At 45.3% G+C, this 24,945-nt stretch overlaps 1 protein-coding gene across 2 annotated transcripts in view; it reads right to left on the reverse strand.

The window, feature by feature from the left end:
• Nucleotides 1-13,498: 13,498 nt before the first annotated feature.
• Nucleotides 13,499-24,945, reverse strand: part of CRACDL (CRACD like) — a 56,244-nt gene continuing 44,797 nt past the window's right edge. The window contains exons 7-9 of one of the 2 annotated variants that reach the window (XM_035001733.1): nucleotides 16,563-16,735; nucleotides 15,171-15,315; nucleotides 13,499-14,323 (exon numbers count right to left, since the gene is read on the reverse strand). In XM_035001733.1, the coding sequence (XP_034857624.1) occupies nucleotides 14,184-14,323; nucleotides 15,171-15,315; nucleotides 16,563-16,735 (458 nt within the window). In that variant the 3' untranslated portion in view covers nucleotides 13,499-14,183. Of the gene's footprint in view, nucleotides 14,327-15,170; nucleotides 15,316-16,562; nucleotides 17,181-24,945 lie in introns of those variants that run through there. The other variant, XR_004678614.1, reaches the window with a different exon arrangement.

Below are 24,945 nucleotides of genomic sequence, written 5' to 3' on the forward strand. Positions count from 1 at the left end.
TTCCTATTTTAAGTAACATTCTTGGCAACATGGTTATGCTTTTTGTACAGAGGACCTAAGTGAATATTGTGGCAAACACATCTGCATACCTTCCACGGCCTTAATAATCATGGCAGTTATCAAAGCCTCAAAAAGGCATCAGCACTAAATCATGTGGCTTCAGAAATGCAAAAATAAATCTGCAGTTGAGTCTTTGCAGAAGAAATATAAACTGCAAATCAACTGACCTCAGACAATTCATTTATTTAATTTATCCTTTGGATTTATGAAGGAGTCCAATTAATTTAAAGATGCCTTCATTACTGCTGGCTGTTCTGGATGGTTCTTCATCAAGAATGTTAAGTTCCTGGAACCAGTGACTCACATCTTACATTTCTGTGCATCCTGCTCAGCCCCTTGAACACAGGCTTCTCTGTCTCAGAAGGTCAAGGGATTAACCCTTTTGACACCTTAAAGGGGATGCAACATCTGGATTGAGATGCTAGAAGGACTTTTCTCCCAAGGGAGAATCCTTCAAGCAAACAGACCTGGCTCAGAGAATACCCGTCCAATCACCAAATGCTGACTGAGGGTTTCCAGAACCTTTGCTCAGACTGCTGAGCACCAGGATCACATGAGCCAGTGTGTAAGCTCAAAGCTCCTATAGGAACAACCAACTCACTCCTTACTTAGTGCAGCTTAGGCTGCTGACTTTGCTTTCAGCTTTTCAGACTGATAATATGATCAATGATATCAATACGCAGGGAGGAAGGAGAAAACAGTTCTGCCTAATGAGTTAATAATATTCTTTCAAATACCCATAAAATATGAAGAACTGTGGCCAAGAACTTACTCTTTGGAGAAGGGGAAATCCAGGTTTAAATTCTGTCTTAAAGACATTTAGACACAGGCAAATCTCTTTTTTAGCAGTATTTATTCCTTATATTCAAATAATGGAAAAATCTAAGCAATTGTTTCATTTTTTTTAAATTTAAATTCTAGTTAGTTGACAAACAGTTCAATATTGGTTCAGGAGTAGAGTTCAGTGGTTCATCATTTACATGCAACACCCAGTGCTCATCATAACGGGCACCCTCCTTAATCCCCATCACCCATCTATCCCATTCCCCACCCACCTCCCTCCATCAACCCTCAATTTGTTCTGTTGTTGAGTCTCTCATGACTTGTTTCCCCCTTTGTCTCTTTTTTTCCATCCTGAATGTTCATCCCTTTTGTTTCTTAAATTCTACATATAAGTGAAATCATATGGTATTTGTCTTTCTCTGATTGACTTATTTCGCTTAGCATAATATACTCTAGCTCTATCCACGTAGTTGACAAATGGTTTGATTTCATTCCTTTTGATGGTTGAGTAGAATTCCATTGTGTGTGTGTATATATATACACATATACCACCTCTTCTTTCTCTTCTTTATCCTTTCATCAGTTGACAGGCATTTGGGCTCTTTCCATAGTTTGGCTATTGTTGACAATGAAGCTATAAACACTGGGGTGCATGTACTCTTTTGAGTGTGCATTTTTGTTATTTTTTGGGTAAATACCTAGTAGTAGGCATTTTTCCCCCAAAGGTAAATCTATCTTGTATATTTCAACCAGTGGGCGATTGTACCCCACAGCTTCAGTTTTTTCTGGGTTCCTGCTGATGGTTTAAAAAGCAAAAGAAGGACAAGATTGAAGGTGAGCACACATATTTACCTTGCCTCCTACCCAGAGTTTCACTGAAAAGACTATAAAATCAAGTATGAAATGGAGTAATTCCACAAGACAGCAGAGAACAGAAGGGGATACCAACAGAGATCAGATTTGGATATAATTCTGGAAGGTAGAAAGTGAATGTAATGACATAGCAGAGTGGGCCACAGCTCAGAAGATACAAAAGAGAAAACTGCCTGACAACAGAGCCTTTGTCTTGGCTTCCAACACCTCTATGCTCAGAATTCATGGTTTTGTGCCTGGGCACAATTAAGCCTACCAGTTGATCTTCCCTGTCCATGGACTTGGTCTTCCTATTCCAGAAGGAGATCTGGGGAGAAAAAGGCTACACAAGTGCAGAAGAAACCACAACAAATTCCCCAGATCAACCAGTCTGGCTTTCATCCATAAATACAAATGGAAAATGAAGATAACCTTGAGGATAACCAACAGTTTCAAAGAGAAGAACTAAGACAAGAAGCCCAAGGATTGTTCTCAGGGAAAGGATAGAGAGAATCCAAAAAACAGCAGTCTTGGAGCGCCATGTTAGAGCATTGCTTCCATGAAACAAGAATGCTCTGGAAAAGGAGCAGAGAACCGGAGTTCTTGAGGATTAATGATGGGATTTTTAGGATAAGACTGCCAACTAATGCATGATACGATTTTGAGTATTTGTTGGAGTATAAGAAAAATCCACACGGCTTTGATGCTTGGAACATTCTCTGTGGAGAGATGGATTTAGTAACTGGAGGATTACATTTCTTTCTCCAATCACACTACTTGGTTCTATAGTGATTAATATTTATATAATTGAAATATTATGAATGCTGTTTCTTCGTTTGCATTTTTAGAATCAACTTCTGGAAGAGCACCAAAGACCTAGTCAATATACAAAATGGAATGCAAATCTTATAACATGGGTACTGGAAAGGTAGCAAGAATGGACAGCAGTTGGGCAAGGGTAGGGAAGAGTACGAGTTGATGAAGGAATAACCAGATCCTCACATCATGGAGAATCAAGAGGAATGGTGTCCTGTTAACAGAAAAAGAAACAACAAGGTAATAAAGGTAAACAAAAGAAAAACTATAAATATGTATGTTTATAAAAGATGAGTCTTGGGGAGTAGTGGAGGGAAGAAGTAATATGAGTCACACAATTTTATCGTATTTCATAGGGCACTCAGTAGATGCCATGTAAAATTAATAAATCAGGAAATAAAGTTATAAGCATATTACCTAGAATTATGGGTGTAATCACCCAAAGAATACAAAACTGGGTAAATGTGGTTATTCTGGTGAGTGGGCCTGCCTCTGAGAGTATAAGGCTTTGATTTTTCATTTCATATTATCCTGTAGCTCAGGTGTCAGCAAAATATGGCCTCAGAGAGGCTGCCTGTTTCTGTAAATAAAGTTTTATTAGAACACAGTCATACTTATTTATATTACCTATGGCTGATTTTGTGTTAACAATAGCAGAACTGATTAATTATGGCAGATACTCTATGGCTTGCAAGCCTAAGATATTTACTATCTGGCCTTTTACAGAAGAAGTTTGCTGGGATTACCAAACATAATGATTTTTAAAAATTGCATGTATTATCCTTTTTAAAAAAAAAAAATCTCTACACTAGATGTGGGGCTCAAACTCACGACCCCAAGATCAAGAGTCACATACTCTACTGACTAAGCCCACCAGGTGCCCTGCACACATTATCTTGATTCCTTTTTTTTTTTTTTTAAGTAGGCTCTACACCCAGCATGGAGCCCCAGGTGAGGCTTGAACTCACACCCCTGAGATCAAGACCTGAGCTGAGACCACGAGTTGGATGCTGAACCAACTGAGCCACCCAAGCGCCTCATGCATTATCTTGATTCTTAAAAAAGAAAATTAAACCGGGCACCTGGCTGGCTCAGTTGGTTAAGCGACTGCCTTCGGCTCAGGTCATGATCCTGGAGTCCCTGGATCGAGTCCCGCATCGGGCTCCCTGCTCAGCAGGGAGTCTGCTTCTCCCTCTGACCCTCCCCCCTCTCATGCTCTCTCTCTCAAATAAATAAATAAAATCTTAAAAAAAAAAAAAGAAAATTAAAGTGGGGGGAAAAGTACACTTCCTACTTTTCAATACTTATTTCCAAACCACTGTAAACTTGAACTCTAAACCCTAAATACAGACCACACTAGACTTGTGTATTAGTTTGCTAGGGCTGCCATAACAAAGCACCACAGAAATTTATTTTCACTTAACTCTGGAGCATAGAAGTCCAAGATCAAGGTATCAGCAGGATTGGTTTCTTCTGAGGTCTCTCTCCTTGGCTTGTAGATGGCTGCCTTCTCCCTGTGTTGTCACATGGTCTTCCCTCTGTGTGTGCGTATGCACGCACGCATGCCCTGATCTCTTATTAGGACACCAGTTGTATTGGATTTGGGCTCACCCTAGTGACCTCATTTAATTTAATTACCTCTTTAAAGGTCCTGCCTCCAAGTACAGCCACATTTTGAGGTACCTGTGGTTAGGACTTTGACCAATGAATTTGGGGGGATACAAGGAAGCCTATAATAGCTTGCAAGTCCAGTGCCCTGTGGGAAGAGATCATAAATAGAAGAAAATATCTGGAAACCTGCTATAGCCAGTGCAGTGGTGTCCAGTGGATGCACAGAACCACAGCCTTTAAGGGCAGGAGCTGCTGGGACCTCCGAGTTCACCAGGTGACCCAGCACGTGTCTGGCTCCAGTCACTGCCAGGAAAGCTGGCTCCCAATTTGGCCACTTTGAGGTTAGTGCTTAATCCCACCTCCTTCGTAAACTCTGGCTATGCTTGGAGCTCTGAGAGGACAGGGCAATTCGAGGCAGGGGGTCTGAGGGATGCCCTCCACTCATGCCTACAGCGTGGCTGTAGGCATCTAACCTCTGCCTCCTGCTCTGGCCTCCTGGGAGCCTGGGCCGCCCACCTGGTGGGAGTGCCTGATCCTTACAGACAAGATGGTAGATGAGGGGGCGGGAGTGGGTGATAAGGAAAACAATCTGATCCGTGGGTCCCTCCTCCCCTGCCTTTGGGAAGAAAGATGGGGCATCTACATTTAAAGGCTTCAGCTTCTGAAAGATTGGGTTTATTTTGTCTAAAGGACTCCCTGGTGATTTGCCTCCAGTTTCCTTTGTCTCCGTAACAATTTTGCATTTTCCTAAGTTTGATACCAGAATTCTTATCCTTGTGGGGAATCTTTCAGATGCAAGTTGTTCTCTATTAGATCATGGGCTAAATGTTGAATTTCTGTTTCTCTGCAAATGTAATAGTAATTGTCAAACCAGGTGTTTGGCAGGGAGGGCTGCTCTCCTCATCTGGAGGCTCCTGGCCTCTCTGCAAATACTTCAGGGTGTCTTAGGAGAGGTTAATGAGTAAACTCCAACCACCAGCCTAACCGTTGTTGTTTTTAATGATCTGGGCATCACAAACATATCTCTCCTTTATTTCCATGCTAATAAGGATAATTTCCCTATGGAGAAGGCAGGGAGGATGCTAGACAATGCATATAAAGCAAATGTCAACCACCTCCCAAACACTTGTTCTATTACCCCAAATGCATGCATTCAGCCTACATTATTTCTGCTATTTGGTCCTAAAAAACCTATTCACTAGAGATTATTCGTATCTACCAACGAATAAATAAATATTTCCCTACACTTGGGAGTTAAATAGACTGACAGGACAATTCAGGGGTGCAGCTGGGGAAGCAGATCTGCATCCCTGCCCCCATCACATTCACCCATAGAGGGGAACCATGAAGGCCCCATCTTCTGACTGGTTGGTTCTGCATGGCTTCCTTTTCCTGGTAATAAAAAGCTTTCAAAGCACTCTGGACAACTACATTCTACATAAAAGCCCATTTGGATCATTTTCTGGATGATTGCTTCTTGGTAATAATTAGTATTAAGAGCAATGTAATGTAATTACATTATAAAACTAATGTAGGAGGCCCTGCCTCAGACTACTGCATGTTGTAGATACAGAGTAGCTCTAGTTCCGGGGAGGCCACCGGGTCCAAACTCCTTGCCAAGGTGAAGAGCTGGACAGCCTCCCAGAGGGACAGCCATCCTCCCTTGGCTTGCTCACTTTGAGTGTCAGGGAGCTCACTCCTGACTGGGCATCCTGTCCCATGATGGACAACAATAACAGAACATTCTTTGTCCTTCTCTTGAACTTTCATTTCTGGTCCTGGTTTGTTCCCTGGAGAATTGCACAGACTAGGTCAATTCCTCTTCTTTCTTCAAACATCTGAAGATGCCTCTTCTACCTCCCCTTGGTCTTTCTGAGCTAAACATCTCCTTTCTCTGAAGTCTCTTGCACAGGACACTTCCTTGCCATCTTGGTTGTCCTCTCCTGAGCTCTCTCTAAAAAATTAGGGCTTTGTATATGGGATGCACATCACTGCCACTCACAGTCTCTTAGCCAGAACTCAATGACAGGGTCCTACGTATAGGTAGATGTGCTGGGTGGGAGAGGGCTGCAGCTGGAGATGTAGTCACTGGCTGGACATCTGCTTCTAGAAACAACTTCATACTATGCAAGGGGATCACAGACCTTGGTGTATTTCCGCCCCCCCACACCCCGCCCCAGTTTTCTCTGCCACAGACCCTAAGACAGATTGCTGTTTGGGAAGTGTTAAGTAAAATTCTCTCACACTGTGCTTATGGTTACATTCTTAACCTCAAGTAAAATACTAACTTTAAAACAAGGGAATTTTCACTTTATGACCCAGAAAAAGTATATGAAACTACTGTATTAGGTACCAGTTGCTATGTAACTCCAAGGACCTTAGGAGCTTGAAACAGTATTAAACATTTATTACCTAACAATTTCAGCGGCCCAGGATCGGGAGCAGCCTCACTGGACAGTCAGTCCTGGGATCTCTCATGAGATTGCAGTCAATATGTCAGCTGGGCTGCAGTCATCTAGAGGCTTGACTGGGGCCGGAGGGGCCGATTCTAGAGTGGCTCATTCACATGGCTCGCAAGGTGGCGCTGGTGATCGGCAGGTGTATTAGTTTGCTGTGCTGCCATAACAAAGCACCACGCACTAGACAGCTTAAACAAGAGAAAGGTGTTTTCTCACAGTTCTGGAGGGTGGACGTCTGAGATCAAGGTGGTGGCAGGGTTGATTTCTTCCGAGGCTTGTAGATGGCCATCTCCCTGTGTCATCACATGGTCTTCCCTTTGTGCATATCTGTGTCCAAACTTCCTCTTCTTATAAGGACACTAGTCATATTGGATTAGGGTCCACCCTGATTACCTCGGTTAAACTTAATGACCTCTTTAAAGGTCTTGTCTCCAAAAATAGTCACCTTCTGGGTACTAGGGGTCGAGTTAGGACTTTAACGTATGAATTTTGGGAGACACAATCCAGCCCATAACAGGAGGTCTCAGTTCTTTCTGCACAGGTCTCTCCACAGGCTGCTTGAGTGTCCTCCAGACATGGTGACTGGCTTCTCTTGGAGAGAACCGTTCAGAAGGTAAAGGCAGCAATGTCTTCCATCACCTTGCTTTGGAAGCCTCAAATGTTCACTTTTGCTACACTCTAGAGTTAGAAGTGGGAATAAAGTCTGTCTCACACTCAAGGGAAGGGGAATTAGGCTCTACTTTTGAAGGCAGGATTGTCAGAGAATTTGTAGACATATTTTAAAACCACTGCAGCTGCCAAAGAAATATTTCTCTACTGTTTTCTCTCTGGATCCAATATAAAGATTTCAGGTTTTCCACTTTCTTTATTCCTCCGTCTTCCACTTAAAACTGTTGCAAATCTAGAACCCACTTCACCGATTGCATTTTTCTTAAAATTTCCCAGGTACCTGTATTTACTCAGTATATATTTTTTTTCTTCTTGAGGACTTCTGTCCTGCAAAACAGATGAACGGCCTCTCCTCAGTGTGGATGAGGGAGCCTTGATTATCCTGCAGTTGGCAGGCTTGCTCAAGCTAGAGACAGTGACTATAGTCTTAGGGAGGGACTTATTCAAGCTTGTATGAAGTCCAAAAGGAGAGTATCTCCAGGGTTTATATGGAGTCCTATAAAATGGATGCTTTGAGGAGAGAAGCATGAGAACTCAGGATGGATGGAGTCACAAGAACTTCCCAGGAGCCACAGATCCTGCTGCTGGTGGTTTTAAACATTAATCAAGGGATAGGCTTGAATGAAGTGGAGACAATTTTATTCATCAAAATTTCCCTCAGCAAAATGACTCCATTTGTTTTGAAGAAATTCTGTTAAGCCTCTTAGTGTGGTATATGAATGTGAGAGGCAAAGGCAGGCCTGAAGTGCTCGAGACAACCGAGAGCAATTTGTCCTGATGGTGGGGTGGGGGGGCTGAGGGACTGGGAGGTTAGAGAGGGATATGGCCTCTGGGATAGGTCGCTGCTGTGTGACTCCACCCTCAAATAGTTAGTAGACCTGACCAAAGAGTGTCAGGTGTGCGGAGAACTCCATGCAGAGTTCTTCTGCAGACCGTCAAGAGCCAAGTTCTGGAGAAGGACAACAACAAAGATGCATGAGTCCCAAGAAGGAAGGCAGCTGTGGGAATGGAAGACCCAGGGCAAGCAGGGGAAGGATATAACCAGGACATTGTCATCACGGTTGGGCCTCCCTTGGAAGCTGGATCAAAACCGGGGGCTCCCATTTCTAGGAACAAGAGCAGCCCACAATGCAGGCATTCATCCTTGTGGGAAGCTCTGGAAGGCAAGGTGTGCTTCAGGAAGACCTGCCTCAGCAATTTTCCCTTCTCTCCTCCTACACATTAATTCCCATCCACACATAAACACACTCTTGTTTGTCTTTTCTAATAAATGAACAAACAAACCCTCTGTTGGCCACACACCCCTTCCCCCTTAGGGTGCCATTTCTTCTCCCATTCAAAGTAAAATTTTGAAAGGTGAATACAGCTGATGTCTCAATAGGCTGGCTGACCTTGACTCACTCTACTTGTGCTTCTGCCCCCAGCATTCCACTGAAATTGCTCTTGTCAAGATCACCTATAACTTCCACGTTCCCAGAGCCCGTGGTCACTCTTGCTCGCATCTGGCTGGATCTTTTAGATCCCAGCCTACATAGCTGATTCCTCCCTCTTCCTTCCAACACTTTCTTCTCTTGCCTGCTTTTCCTCCTCCTTCATAGACAATTCCTGTCTCCTTTGCTGGCTCTGCTTTCTTTAGATCCGTAAGTGTTGGTATATCCTAGGGTCAATCCTGAGACACTTCTCTTCCTTTTCCAGACCCCTGAATCCTTATCCAATCTAAATGCTGATGATTTCCAGCTGTATAACTTTTTAGCTGTTTAACGGGAATCTCAAATTTAAGATGTCCAAAATTATACAACAAAGGAGGCAAAGATATACAATGGGAAAAAGGCTATCTCTTCAACAAATGGTGTTGGAAAAACTGGACAGCTACATGCAAAAGAATGAAACTGGACTACTTTCTTACACCACACACAAAAATGAACTCAAAATGGATTAAAGACCCAAATGTGACACCTGAAACCATAAAATTCCTAGAAGAAAACATAGGCAAGAATCTCTGACATCAGCTGTAGAAACATTTTTCTAACTATGTCTTCTTTGCTAAGGGAAACAAAAGAAAAATTAAACTATAGAGACTACATCAAAATAAAAAGCTTTTGCACGCTGAATGAAACCATCAACAAAACAAAAAGACAAGTCACTGAATGAGAGAAGATATTTTCAAATGACATATTTGATGAGGTATTAATATCCAAGATATATAAAGAACTTCTACAACTCAATACCAAGAAAATAAAGAATCCAATTTAAAAATGGGTAGAAAACATTATAGACATTTTCCCAAAAAAGGCATACTGATGGCCAACAGATACATGAAAAGATGTTCAACATCACTCATCATCAGGGAAATGCAAATCAAAACCATAATGAGATATCATTTCACACCTGTCAGAATGGCTAGTATCAAAAAGATAAGAAATAGCAAATGTTGGTGAGCATATAGAGAAAAAGGAACTCCAGTGCATTGTTGGTGGGAATGCAAGCTAGTGCAGCCACTGTGGAAAACAGTACGAATGTGCCTCAAAAAATTAAAAACAGAATTACCATATCATCTACTAATTACACTACTGGATATTTACCCTAGGAATTTGAAAACACTAATTCCAAAAGATATATGCACACCTATGTTTATTGCAGCATTATTTACAATAGCCAAGATATGGAAACAACCCAAGTGTCCATTCATAGATGAATGGATAAAGAAGAGGTGGCATATATATACAATGGAATATTGCTCAGCCATAAGAAAGAATGAAATCTTGCCATTTGCAACAACATGAATGGATCTAGATGATATAATGCTAAGTGAAATAAGTCAGTCACAGAAAGACAAATACCATATGATTTCATTCATATGTGGAATTTAAGAAACAAATGAACACAGAAAGGAAGAGACAAGCCGAAAAACAGACTCTTAACTATAGAGAACAAACTGGTGGTTACCAGAGGGGAGGTGGGTGGGGATGGGTGAGCTCGATGAAGGGGATTAAGAGCACTTACCTTGATGAGCACTAGTAACGTATAGCATTGTTGAATCACTGTATTGTACACCTGATACTAATGTAACACTGTATGTTAATTACAGTTGAATTTTTTTAAATGTCCAAAATTGAACTCCTTTTTGTAGCAAATCCTCCCCCAACTCCATTTCTGTAAATAATATTGCTACTCATCTGGGAGCTCCAACCAAAATTCTAGGTGTCATCTCTATGTCCATCCTTTCCTTTTCACACCAAATCAAGCCCACCAGCATGATGGATTTTATACTCCCTTTAAAAAGTATTTTGGGGGCACCTGGGTGGCTCAGTCATTAAGCGTCTGCCTTCGGCTCAGATCATGAGCCCACGGTCCTGGGATCAAGCCCCGCATCGGGCTCCCTGCTCTGTGGGAAGCCTGCTTCTCCTTCTCCCACTCCCCCTGCTTGTGTTCCCTCTCTCGCTATGTCTCTCTCTGTCAAATAAATAAATAAAATCTTTAAAAAAAAAAAAAGTATTTTGAATCCATCCACTTCTCTCCGCCTCCATCATTACACCTAGACCAGACCACCATGATCCCACATGGACTATGGAACAGGCTTCTAGCTTCCTGTTTCTACCTGTGCCCCCATACATTTTCACCTAGAAGCTACAGCTGTCTTCTTGGAATGTAAAACACATCACCTCCCATCGCTTCTCTTCATTGACTTCCCACAGAACTTAGAACAAATCCACCTCCCCACGTGGCCTGCCAGGCCCCTCACAACTGCTCCAGCCTGCTTCCTGGTATCTGCACCTGCCACTCCCCCTTGTCCTGTACGCACCGGCTACACTGCTTCCTGAACATACCAGGTCTGAGGGCCTGGGACTTTATAGAGCTGTCACCTCTGCCCAGAGTGTTCTCCCCCAGATCTCTGCATGGCTGGTTCATTTTTATAACTAGGTCATCTCTTCAACAAATCCTTTCCTAACTACCCACTCTCAAATAACCTTTTCTGCCACAACAAAGTCCCTCTGTTTTAGGCTCACCATTGCAGGTACTGTTGTTTTCCCATGTTTTTCTCATGTTTCATGTTTATTTATTTAGTGCCCCCCCCCAACTAGAATGCCTATTGTCCATTTGCTCACCAGTGTACCCTGGTCAAGCGCCTGCCCAGAACTGTCAACTGAATGAAAGAATGAATGAAAACATCTCATAGTTCGTGTAGGTACTCATGATTAAACATTACAAAAGAACCCTCGTACTTTCTCCAGTCCTTCTTGGGAACTGAAGGATAAGGGTGAATGTAGTCACCCAGGAAGCATCATGCTTGTCTCTAGGACACGTGTCTTAGTCTGTTAGGGCTGCCATAAACTGGATAGTTTATTAACAACAAACATTTCTTTCTCACTGTTCTGGATGGAGGCTGGGAAGTCCAAGATCAAGGTGCTGGCAGATCCAGTGTCTGATGAGGGCCCTCTTCTTGGCTCATAGAGAGCTGTCTTATTGCTGTGTTCTCACATACTGGAAAGAGCAAGGAGATCTCTGGGAACTCTTTCATCAGGGTACTAATACCATTCATGAAGGATCCACCCTTAAGACTTAATCACCTCCCAAAAGGCTCCACCACCTGATATCATCACATTGGGTGTTAGGATTTAACGCGAATTTGGGGGAGACTCAAATGTTCAGCTATAGCCACATAAGAGCCCTTAAGGTCAAGTTCAGGGCTTCCTTGTCTATATTATGTTTTCGAGGACACAGATTGACCTCCATGCTAATGCTTTTTTTAAAAATGGGGCCGTCACTGAAGGGTAGTGTTGAAAGGCTGGAGTCAATTATCAGGTAGGTGCTCACCTGTTGTGAAATCTTGGACAGGTGACCTTAACCTTAATGTGCCTCAGTTTCCTCATCTGCAAAGTGGAGATAAGCTTACTCCCAAAGGATTGTGGAGAGAATTAGGGTAATATATATGATGCACTCAGAGCAGGGCCTGGTAAACAGAAGGCACTCAATAATTGTTCCCTCTTTCTTCTCAGGAAAACCAGGCATGGCAATTCCCTGCAGACTCGGACCATCTCCACTGCCACTCTAGACTTCATTCAGCATCTTCCAAATTTTGGCCACGGTCTTGGCTTCTCTTGTGACGGCAGAAGATCACAACCTTCATGCACAGGGGTGGTAGATACAGGGCCACCCACCCCGTGAATTCTTCCGGTGTCTTAAACATCTATATTCTTCTAACTTGCCAGATGCCAGAGAGCATGAAACCAAGTCCTGAAACACACAGAGAATACCAACCTCTATTTGAATAAACTGAACCAAGTACTTTTGATCTTATGGTCAAATCTACTGCCTCAAAATTGTTCATCTGAAATGTTCTGCTAGTAAGGGAATCGTGGTTTGGGATAGTAATAGCCAATAGAATTTTTTTTCTAGTTAAAATTATTTATGTCTAAGCTGTTGGAGCAATTCTAGACAGATCGAGTTCTTGTTTAGAGCACATTTACCATGGCATTCAGTATTAATGTTCTCTAAGAGAATGAAATTAATAAATCAATCTGGATAGGAAAAGAAGAGCTATCCAGGGACTTTTTCAATAAAGGCAGGCTTGGTCAAGTTCTAGTTCATCAAGATCAAACGTAGTTCTAATAGCTAGAAAAATAACTATTCATGAGGATAGAAAATACAATAAAAGTAGAACTCAGGGTGTATAAAATCAAATTATAATATCTATAAAGGTTTACTGATTTTGGTGGCTACATGCTCCCAGCTGTACATATTCCTATGAAGATTAGCTTATTCAAAGGAACAAATTGGAAATATTTTTAAAAATAGAGGTATTATATAACTGAGACACAATTCTGAGATCCTAAATATATGCTCTTCCTCTGCTGGCTTCTCCACATTCTATATTCATGGGTCATCCTGGCTAAAACACTGATAACCTAGTTTTCAACAGAAATGTGCAGGTTAGATTAATTCGATGCTAAAGAATTAGAACTGTTTAGAAATTTTATGTTTTTAAGATGTTGCACCAAGTAGAAGAAAACAGAAAAACAGAAAAACAAACAAACCTACATTATCTTCTGATTTCCAAAAATAAACACTGAAATTTTATTGGAAAAAAGAATCTCAGAAAACTCCAAATCAACCCAACTGAGATTCTGAATTTTATACACACACACACACACACACACACATTGAAAGGCTATACACTGCATTTCACTCATTGCTGGAGGACATTCTCCAAGTGTCAGTAGAAAGAACATTTACACACATGACAGAGGCATGTTTGAAACCTTTTATTGAACAGGCAATGCATTGTGCAATGGTTAAGGACACAGATGCCTTGTGGAAAAGTCTAAAAATTATTTTTGGAAACAGTCTGTGAATTGATGAACCCGGCTATGTTCCATCCACTCCTTCTTAGAGTGACTATCTTCAGGAAGACGGTTTTATAGCTGCTCTTGGAAATGGCATCCCTGTTTTACCAAAAATGTCATGCCTAATAGTAAACATGAAAGAAGACGGGATCCACAGGCAAGACGAGAACCGGAGACACAGGTTGATCTCGGGTGGAAGCAGAGACACACGTTCTCCTGGAAGACCTTCTCCTCTGACCTGGCAGGCGCTCCTGACTTCAGCATTCATGGTTCACTCCCACTCTCTTTCTGTCCAAGCCCTCTTTATCAAGGCAATTCTCAAAGACTCACATTCATACCTTTGGGCACAGGACCTTGTTCCTGGCCCTTTTCAATGGTGTTCTTGTTTTAGGGCACCTTGGGCCCAGGATTGTGGCTGTGTGTCTGTCTTTGTTGGCCTGGTTCCCTCCTCTTCCCCAAGCTTGTTCTCCCCTAACTTGACGATAAAATCACTCTTCAGTTTCACAGTTTGTTTGCCTTGATTTACTGGCAGTTTTTAACTCAGTGACCCGTCAAGGTAGTGGACATTCTTTAGCAGCAGGCTGTCAGCCTATTTTATAATCTGGGGCATGTCACTCCAAGCTTGCGATTTCTTTCTGGCAAGTTCCATCCAGGATGGCTGATCTGCACTGGCATAACTGGCTCTCTTCATCTGATGCAATTCTTTCTCCGTCATCACTGCAGACTGAGCTGCTGGAAAGAAGACAAAACAAACAGAAACATGAGAAATGAGTTTGGATTTCCACTTAAGCCTCTTGTGTTTCTTTAAAATATACGTCAAGGTCTTAACTGTGGTCTCAAACATAAAATCCATTAATGCGTAAACATGTAAAGAAAATTTAGGCATAGAATAATTTATGTACTAAAGAGACTTCAGAACAGCAGGCTCAAAAACAGTTCCAGCAACGCAGTGAGGTGAGAGAAACTTCCAGAATAAAACTGTGGGAACTCTGGAGATCGATTTGCACCACAGTGTGAATATTCTTAACATTGCCAAACTGTATACTGAAGAATGGCTAGGATGGTAAATTTTGTTTTATGTATTTTACCACAATGAAAAATAAATTTAAAAATACTGATGCATGTGACAACAGAGACGAATCTTGAAAACAATATGCTTGGTCAAAGAAGCCAGATACAGAAGAACACATATTTTATGACTCCATTTATGAGAAATGTCCCCAAAAAACAAGTAATATGGAGACAAAGTAGATTAGTGGTTGCCTAGCCCTGGGGTCGTGAACACTGAATAACTGTAAATGGGCATGAGGTTTTTTTTAGGGTGAGGGAAGTGTTCTAAAATTGGATTGTGACGGTTGTACAAGTCGGTAAATATATTCTCACTGTCAATAGATACTCGCTGAGTTGTACACTTAAAACCAGTGAGTTTTATGGCACCTAAACGACGTGTCAGTAAAAGCTGTTTAAAAAATCAATGTGGCAAAGTAATTTGGAGAAAGAAAAGAAAACCAAAAAAAGCAGGACCAATCCCGGAAACGTATTTCAAAGTGTTTGGTACTGCTTGCAGGCTTCATACCCAAGTTCTGATGGGACAACGAGATTCCTCTTTGCAGCCCCTCCTGGAGGCAGAGCTTTGTCCCCTGCCTCCGGTCCACAGTGGGCCTGGCAGGAGCCACCAGGAAAGACTTGCTGCGGACGAAGTCAGCTTGCTTCATGGGCTCCTATTAAGACACAAGAGAGGGGCGCCTGAGTGGCTCAGTCGTTAAGCGTCTGCCTTCGGCTCAGGTCATGATCCCGGGGTCCTGGGATCGAGCCCCACGTCAGGCTCCCTGCTCAGCCGGAAGCCTGCTTCTCCCTCTCCCACTCCCCCTGCTTGTGTTCCCTCTCTCGCTGTATCTCTCTCTGTCAAATAAATAAATAAAATCTTAAAAAAAAAAAAAGACACAAGAGAGACACACACGCTGTTTGGTGACCTGAGATTCCCACAGGGGGCAAACAGAACCAAAGGCAACGGGCTACGGCATTTCTGTGCAAAGATGAGTCGTGCTACTGGTACTTTCTTGGCAGAGCTCTGCTTTGTGCCCTTGCTGAGAAGGGCCTGCAGGATGGCAGACTCGGGCTAGCGTGGGGCCTGGGACTCAGCCCACACAGGCATCATGGCTTCTGCCCTGTCCCCACACCTGGCCTCAGCCCCACATGTTGGATGGCAGGGATTCCATTTAAAAGTCAAAGCGAACTGTGTTTGGAAATAGTTTTGGGATTTTTTAGGACACCTGGTGTGAACGTGGATGCCCCAAACCAAGATGACTGGTTAATATTTGCTTTATAAATTCCCTCAGCCTGCAGGAAGGTTTTCAAGGGTAGATGTGATGGAGCTTTTGGTTCACATGAAGGGGCGCAGGTCCTACTGCAGGCTCAGGCTCGTTTCCTCCCACGGCTGAAACACGCGTATGGGTTTATCGTGGTGGCTATTAGGAGGAATACAAAAGCTGTGGGTCTCATCCTATTTCCGAGCACAGTTGCTTGGGTGTGAAAACACTGTTTCAGACCAGAGTGCAAAGTGGAACCCCCAGGTCCCGGCCCCACGGCCCGCGGTGAGGAAGAAGGAGCCCCAGCAGGCAGTCAGCCCCGCAGCAAACGCAGGGCTCATCCACACGGTGCAACGAGCCGAGACGGGGCTGCAGACATGGTTACCACGCTGCTAACTAAGAAGTTAGTTTAACCCCGTTCCATTTCTCCAGATGCTGAGCCGCGCTGCCTAGGAGGCAGGGAGCAGAGAGCTGTCTCAACTGCCTGAGCAATCCACCCACTTCCAGCAGCCCGACACACACAGAGGGCAGACATCAGCAAACACCACAGGCAAGTGTCCCTGTGATGACCATGCAGGATGCGTGGGGTGCCAGGCCCCAGCTCTAGCGTGCTGGTCCCTCCCAGACCCACAGAGACAGAAAGCGTTTGCTCTAAGCACCTGGGCTCTCTCGGGCACCTTGGCTTGCTTTCCTATTTCAGACTTCACGGTGCGGGCCCCAGGCTTGTCTTCCTGGTTTGGGGGCTGGTCCGAGGTCCCTCGTCGCTTCTGCCGAGCAATGGTGATCCAGGGTGGTGCAGGCCGGCCCTCGGCTGCAGGAGGGGGACCCTTCTCTGTGGGTAAAGACACAAGGTTATGCAAAACCTCCCAGCCCCTGTCCAGTCTCACCTTGGGCTTCTCCCACACAAAGAACACCGCACAGAGGGGCAGGAGGCCGGGGTGGGTGAGGGAGGAGGAAAGAGGGCCTGGGAGCCTTTCTGGCAAGACTATTACTTTTCTTTAGGGGACTTGGTTTTCTCATTTAAAGATGCATCAAAGAGAGGCTGCTCCTCTAGTCTGAGCCACAAAATATTAAATGCAGCTGTTCCTATCTGCACATTTTAAAGCCACCTTCCTCCCACAGAATACTTTCTGGAATAAGATAAAAGTAAGCACATAAATAGGTAAGATTTCTTTAATATAAGCCTGTCATTTTGGGCTAGTACATACTACGTGATTCCTGATTTGCTTGGAAGTTTTGTAGACACACTGTTATTCTTTTTTAAAAAAACTTGTAAGCATAACCTTTCTTTTGCAAGAGTGACACCAAAACTAGCCACAGTTGTTTTCCTTAATGTTCCAGAGAGCAGAGAAATAGTGCCTTCAAAACCACAAGGTTTTGTTGAATTTTCTTCTGTGTCCACAATGCTTATCTTTGGAAGGGAGCACCGTGGGTTGCTGTCCCTCTTTTCAACTCCTCTGTATTTTCGTATTTTCTATGATGAAAATTTATTACCTTCAGCCACAGAAGAAAGCAGCAAGCCTCCTTTCTTCAAGGAAACCTATGGCTTAGCGGCTTCTCACAGGTATGTCAAAAGTACGCCGAATGCGAAGGTTCTCCACGAGCCCACCTCTCTGAACGTCTGCCTGCCACCACACACAACACAGACGCAAGTGCCTCCCCATACGCCTGGCCCCTTCCCACTTTCCCTTTGACATCCCAGTCAGCGAGGGGAGGCAGGGTCCATGTCCCGCCACGCATGCAGATGTCTGGGATGAGCTAGTGTCGTTGTTCTTGGTGGCCTGGCATACACCACCCCTTGCTCGGCTGTGATAAGACGTTCTTGTGGTAAGACTCTCTGTTCTTGTTCCTGCCTCCGGTTCAGCCTGCAGTCTTTTTCTCTCCGTCCCTGGGTCACCAAGAAGGGGCAGAGGACAGAAGCCATGGCTCCGCAAGCTTCAGTCTCATGTCAGAGCTGGGAAGGGCCTCTGGCTTCGCACACTGACCTCTCCCTGGCCTGGACAGCTGGGAATGGCTCCCGCTCTCCCGGCTGCTCCCTGAGACCTCCACCCTGCTGGTCCCCAGGGAACCCCGCTCCATCTCTTCCATTCCTCCCTTGACCCTTCCTGCCTCTCCAGGCTCTCCCTGGCCGCGCTGACTCCTTCCTTGCTGCTTTGCAAAGTGCCTGGCTCCCCCACGGCTCGAAAAACTGTCTCCCCTGAGCCTTGCCATCCCCTTAAAGCCCCAGTCCTCTGTTGTCCTCCACCCTCCACTCCGTGGCCTCTGCCTGTGTCTCTTCAGCTAAGTCCTGACCCGGCCACACCATGAACGCTGCTCTCTCCATCCACCTGACCATTGAGCGGTAAACCCTGAGGTCTCCCCGTTCTCCTCCTGCTCTACCCCTCGCAGTACTGATGGGGCTGCATAACCTTGCTTGGGAGGCCTGTCCTCCGTGGGTGTTCCCTCTCCAGGTCCTTGTCCAGGACCCTTGCTCCTAAACCTGGGAATTCCTCCTTGTTCCTGACCCTTAACCTTCATCTCTTCTTCCCCCAAATGTTCTCGGTTCCATGCTTGATTTCAACACTCAGATTTGCTCAGACTACTTCTAAGTGTACAATCCTATTAGCCAGAACTCAGCATTTCTGCTCTCCTGCCTCCCTCCTTCCTTCCATCCTTACCCCCACTCCCTCCTTCCCTTCAGTGTTTGCGATGCACAAGGACTGTGTTAAATCCTAAGGTGGAAAAATAAACATCCAATTGTCTGTTCTTCCAATATCTCAAAGTCTACTGAGGCGAGACTAAATACAAATAAGCAACTGCAGTGGAAACTGGAAGATGCTACAGTTTACAAAGTGCTGGGTGGATGAAGGGCCTAACACTGGTACGTGGCAGGTGAGGTGCTGTCTGGGTTGGGACGTGGAGAAGGAACCTTTCCGGCTGAGCAGAGGGGCAAGGAAAGGCCTTCCAGGTGGAGGGGGCAGAAGGCAGAGCTGTGGGCAGGCCGGCCATGAGGGGCTGAAGGATCAGGCACAGCCCGACGGAGAAGGGTCTTCTCGGCCTTTTTCCTGTCCATAATGGGGGTCACGGGGTTTGAACCAAGGGCATGCTCTGGAGGCTGTGTGGAGGGGAAGTATGACTGGGAAGGGAAGGGAGGCTGGGAGGTGAGGAGGGAGGCTGTGGCCACAGTCCAGGAGGTGATGAGGGATGGGACACCCTGTTCGAGAATCATCCCTGTTTGCCCATGAAGGGTCTGCCCAGATGCTGCCTCCTCCATGAAGCCTGCTCTGGTCAGCCTAGCTGAACATGCTCTCCCTTTCGTAATCCTTCCGTGACTCTCTTAAGAGATTTGCCCCACTGCTTGGTGCTGGTTCACTGTCTACTTCACTGATCTATGCTTTTGGTCATTAGAACTTACTTAACAGACGCACTCCAGAGACTACACACCATGTAGTGTTCTAATATTAGCTCATTTACGATGTTCTTTTAGGTTTTATCTCTTGTCCAGAGAACCCAGTGACTGTCGGGCACCCAGAGGTAGTTCCACGTTTTCTAGCAAGTCTGCATTTCTCATCCCTTAACTTCAATCCCTCATTCCAGGGAGTTCTCATGTTCTTTCTGGACTTTAACTGTTTCCTTTAACAGGTTTCTTTCCACTTCTCCTTCGATCTTCTCCTCACGCTCAGTGACGGTCGTCCCTTTGCTCTCTCCTGAATGGAGTGAGATGTCTGCTGGTGCCGTCCTCCCTGCTGTGCCCTGCTTGTGCCTGTCAGGAGCCCTCGCCACAGCACGGGCCGACCCGAGAGAGGACTTCACTATGGGTTCAAACTCATGACCTTAGTCAACAAAATATGCTGACTAGTTCTGTCAAGACTAAGTGTGCACAGAGAAAATTTCCATCCCAAGTTTTAAACTGGAGGCTGAGTGGCACCTCCAAGTGCTCTGGCTGGCTCTCCAGCCCCTCAGGTCTGTGTGCGGCCACGGACACACGTGTCACTCTCATCACAAGGGCACAAGACAGCTCTGACGAATTCCTAGACCCCATCTGAGCCAAAAAGAGTATTTAAAAAGTCACTGGAGAAGGTTCTGTGGAACAGGGGCTCAAGGCTGGCATCTCCCTGGACCAGGGGCACATCGTGTTCTCCCGTCCAGTGTGCTCATGGGAACAGCGGTCTTGGAGACAATGCAACCAGGTCCGGCTTGGCAAGAGGTGGTTTTTTCTCCCTGAGAGCATGCTGGCAGATTCGTCCCAAGCAGCGAAGGGGCGCTGGCCTCTGCTCTGCCTGTCGGGGGCAGCCACGTTTCTGGCTGTACTCCATAAGAGTGAGCACATGCATCCGGGGCTCAGGGGCAGACGCGTGGGGGTGAGCAAGCACCGCACCTGTGCCAGGCCCGGCCAGTGTGGGATCAAGCGACCTACAACAGCAATGTCACCAAACCTGGCCGGGCATATGGCCAAGATCTTTCGCCATTTCTCTTTTTTGGTTCCTGCTTCTTTTGGAAGTAGGTGACCTTTCCTTGTATCCCGTGCTCTCTCCTTGCCCACTTTCTTCCTTGTCAGGAATGCAAAGAAGCCTCTAGACCCTTTCACAGGATGGTCCAGGGCCAGCCTCATGGGTGGAGGGCACAGGAGGGGTGGGGCACATTCCAGACACCGGGAAGGAGGGAGAAAAGCCACTAAGCATCCTACCATCCTACCATGGTTCAGAGAGGCCTGCGATTCCACCTGGAGCCTCATGTAACCCACAGTCAGGGTCTGTCCCAGGTCAGCCCAGACAGAGCAGTGGGCTGAGACTGCATTCTGCTCTGGAGCAGAAGGCCCAGGTGGCCACTCTGGTCTGCACCCCCATTCCCTGCACTTGGCACCGCAGCGGGGGCACGGGTTGGGGAGGGTCCATGTGCCATATTCCACAAGGAAAGGGAGGAGAAGGGAATGAAGACACACGTAATGTGTGGGATAAGGCAGGTTTCAGATGCCAAAAAACTTCCCACAGCATGCTGTAGCTCTACAGCATGAATATTCAGGGTCAAAGTTCAACCATAAAATACCTTCTGAGATTAAACATGTTCAAAATGTCATTAATCCCAGGATAATATAGATGTGGCAGCAGATTAAAAGGAGCTGAAAACACTCCTTTGTTTTCTTCTTTCTGCCTCAACACACAGACAACCTTAATCTTCTGGGGATTTGGCTAAAGGGCTCTGACATCTCAATTTCTCCTCCCCAAATGACAACAGGTTTTGCAAACTGTCAGGTATGCCCGGGTTTGCAATGAAAAGCCCAGGAACGTTTCTCACGCACAGGAAACCACCAATTCACGTCCGTATCTGTGTGATCTCCTTGACTGAGAGCCTGAAAGAGACGGACTCCCCCAAACACATCTCGCCTGGAATGAAAGGCAGCAAACTTGACCTGTTGTACAGCATATGTAGAGTAAAATTTCTGGAAGACGGAATGCTCTAGATGCAGGAAGCTGTGACAGCCACAAAGCTTGCCCTAAATAACTTAATTTCATAGGAGGGCAACTTTTGGTAGGGGAAAATAACTTGTTGTTGTTGTTATTTTGAGGATATGATTCTGTCAACGAGGGAGGCTATGAGGAGTTTATACATTAGTTTTTCTCCAGATTCCTTCTTCTTAACATGCTTTCCCACCTCAAGGGTTTAATTTGAAAAGTATATTTATTGTTCAAGCATTCATTTCCAAGAGCTCTCATTCTTGAGGGTTAGTTCAATAGGCTGTGGTAATGAGGACTGCTTCCTCCCTGGGGCCAGGAAACAGAGCAGCTACTGATGTGGCCGTGGGGCCTCCATGTCTAGGAAGAAGGCCTCAGGCTAGCAAGGTGCTTTTGGGCAAATTCCAGAACCTCTGTGTGACTCAATTTCAGTGTAAAATGAAGAAAGGAGCAGTGTGTACCTCTCCTAATGTGACTGAAGATTGAACGAAATCATCCACTATCTACACCTCCTACGTGATTGTGAAGATGTAATGGGATCACCCACGGGAAGGACTTAGCACAGCGTCCGTCACCGAGTGAGCTGAAGAGTGTGAGCTGCCCCCGAAATGGGTACTAATGTTATTCTGTTGTTGTTATTCCCACTTGAGGAGAGATGCAGACTTTGGTCACATCTTAGCCAGGACATGATGGAGGCCAGTAACCCATTTGCCAGTGTCCTCTCCTGTGACAAAACAAAACAAACCCAAAGCAAGCACTGGGTTGTCTCCCAGCCTTTTGCTGGGCCAGGCGGCCAGGCTGACTCTTGGTTCCCAAGGACATGGTCCATGACGGTTCAAGCAGACTACATCCTGATGCTGTGCACGTCCTTGTCTCCTCATGAACCACACCGTAAGGACAGTTGCCTTGTCCCTCATGGGCTGCGGAGGGTGGACAAAGCCATGTGGTCTGTGTCATGGAGGAGCCTGGCCCAAGCAACGCAGTGCCCACCGAAGCCACACTCTCTAGAATAGCAAGCACTCTGTTCCTTCTTGTAGATGTTATGTATTGTGGACCACCAGCCGGCAGGCAGGCTCTGAGGCAACTACACACTGCCCAAGATGGCAGCCCAGTTTTCATCCATCTTCCTGGAAGCCTACTATATATATCACTCTGAAAATACCCACGTGCCCCGCCCCCCCACCCCAACTCTAAGTACAATGGTGAAGAAAACCACACAGCTTTTGGAAATGTTTGGCATTTTGACCAAGCTATTTGTACACAGGAAGACTTCAAATTAACCATTCACAAAATCCTTAATGTTACACCATTTCTAGAGATATTCAACTGGCCCTCTATGAGGCAGATGACTCTTATCACCTCATTTTGACTTACTCGTCAGTGATTTTTTTTTTCTTCTTGGTGCCTATTACAATTTGGCCTTGGGTACTGTTTCTTTCATTCAGAAAGACTTCTGTAATGACCCACTGAGGGGATGAGGCTGGGACTCCAACAGTGGTCTACACCCTATGTGACAGGCAGGACACAGCTGTGAGTCTGGAAGCTGGGAGCTGTCATGAAGACTGTCTTCTGAGTGAGAGGCAATGAGCTGTACAATGTAAACTACCAGGGTTTCCTGCCCTTTGGCTGAGAAAAATAAAGCAAATCTCTGCCCTAAGCTAACACACGGCGGGACGGCGGGATTCTTACGCCGCTAGAAAATTTAGCATATGCTGCCATTTTTGAAGTCACAATTTTTAAGGCTCTTTCTTTTGCAAATGTCTTCCTTGTTTATAAAAGTACACATGCACATTGTACAGATTCAGAAGGCAGATGAAAGTATAAAAAAGGAGAAGAAAGTTTCCCGTAAATCAATAAGCCAGGAGAACTGTGCTAACACTTGGGCATGTTCCTTCGAACTTTTTCCATTATGCTGTCATCTTAAAAATACGTATCAACGGCTCATTCCCAGCTTTTCAAAACACTCTTTGTGGAAAGAGAGGCCTGAGTTTACACTCTAAGATTTCTGATCTCAAGTGCATGCATCATTAACATCTGTCTCAACTAGCTAGAGCCAGAACAGTGCCTAGGTGCTCCAATAACAGCAAACATCCTCCGTTTCTGTCTCCCCTCCAGGTCCTCCACCACGGCCCTGGGTTACATGGGGGTGATGAGGTGGGTCAACACACACTAAGGGGCCTGGTGGAGTGGGGGTGGGATCCTGGACTCTGGGGACACGTGAGGTCTCACCTATGCTCAGGGTTTATGCCGGGTTTCCTACATGAAAGGTGAGGGTTTGGGGTCTTTTAAAAAGCATTTATTGATCGATTGTCAGTCTCAGCTTACACAGACAGTGCCTGATCAATACATGCTGGCAAAGTCTGCAGTCGTTCCTCACCAGTGCTGTCCATGAGCTAGGCTGGGCGATCTTATAGTAGAACTTGGGCTTTTAACTGTGAGCAAACTGTCTCAAAACTGTGCTGAGCGTTTGGGGAGTAAGGGCTTTACACAGAGCAAGCTCCTGTTTTGAATGATGTGCGATGGGGCTGTGCTCTTCTTCTACCTCCAAATTAAACTAACTGCCATTCCTTCCTCTCCTCATTCAACCAATACAGTCAGTCCTCCCTGTTTGTGGATTCCGTGTTTGTGAATTCGCCTACTCGCTAAAATGTACTTGTAACGCCCAGACCGGTTCTTGTGACCCTTCACGGGCAACTGCAGACACGCGCAGAGCAGTGAAAAATTTGAATATCTGGACGAGCACGGTCCCAGCTGATGGGACTCTCAGTTTCTTTCCTGTTTCTGCTTTCATACTGTAAACAAATGTCCTTTTCGCGGTAAACTTAGTGCCACATTTTTTGCATTTTTGGGGTTTTCTGGGGGGATTTTACTGTCTAAAATACCCCCCACATCTATTGCTAAAGCGCTGTCCAGTGTTCCCGAGCACAAGAAGACTGTGAGGTACCTCACGGAGAAAATAGGTTTGTCAGATGAACTTCATTCAGGCCTGAGTTTCAGTTTTGTTGGCTGTGAGCTGGATGGTAATTAATCACTAATACATACAATACGGTGTCTTTAAACAGAAACACACATAAAACAAGGTTATGTGCTGATCGGTTGATGAAATGTAATCAGAGGCTCACTAACTCTGATTTCTACTCTATTTCTTCTAGGAGCAGTGGTTCGGTATTCGCTAATTCAGGATTCACAGCAACTTTATGGAGCATAACCACTCTAAATAATGAGAATCAACTGTACCTGATGAGTGCCCATGAGGCACCAGGCTGTGGCAAGTGCTGAGTCTACAGACAGGAAGGCTGTTTCTAATCTAACACCTCTCTCCAGGGCCCTGCACACAGGCTCTTCTGAAAGAGCAATTGGGAATAGACGGATCCTTCGACAGCTAACACATGGTCCATGGTCCAGGAATGAGTCCCAGAGCCTGCTGGCAGGGGGCACGAGGGGCCTCTGGGGCACTGGTCTCCTTCTGTTTCTTGTCTGGTATGTTCGGTGTGTGAAAATTCATGAAGCTGCACACATATGATCTGTGCCTTTCTTTGCATGTGTATCATTCTTAGTAAAAAACAAACAAAACAACCCACAAAAACTACTCTAGGATAATCAGGACTCA

Source organism: Mirounga leonina, unplaced genomic scaffold (assembly GCF_011800145.1).
Source record: "Mirounga leonina isolate KUSES-001 unplaced genomic scaffold, KU_Mleo_1.0 Mir_125, whole genome shotgun sequence".
Lineage (NCBI taxonomy): Eukaryota > Metazoa > Chordata > Mammalia > Carnivora > Phocidae > Mirounga > Mirounga leonina.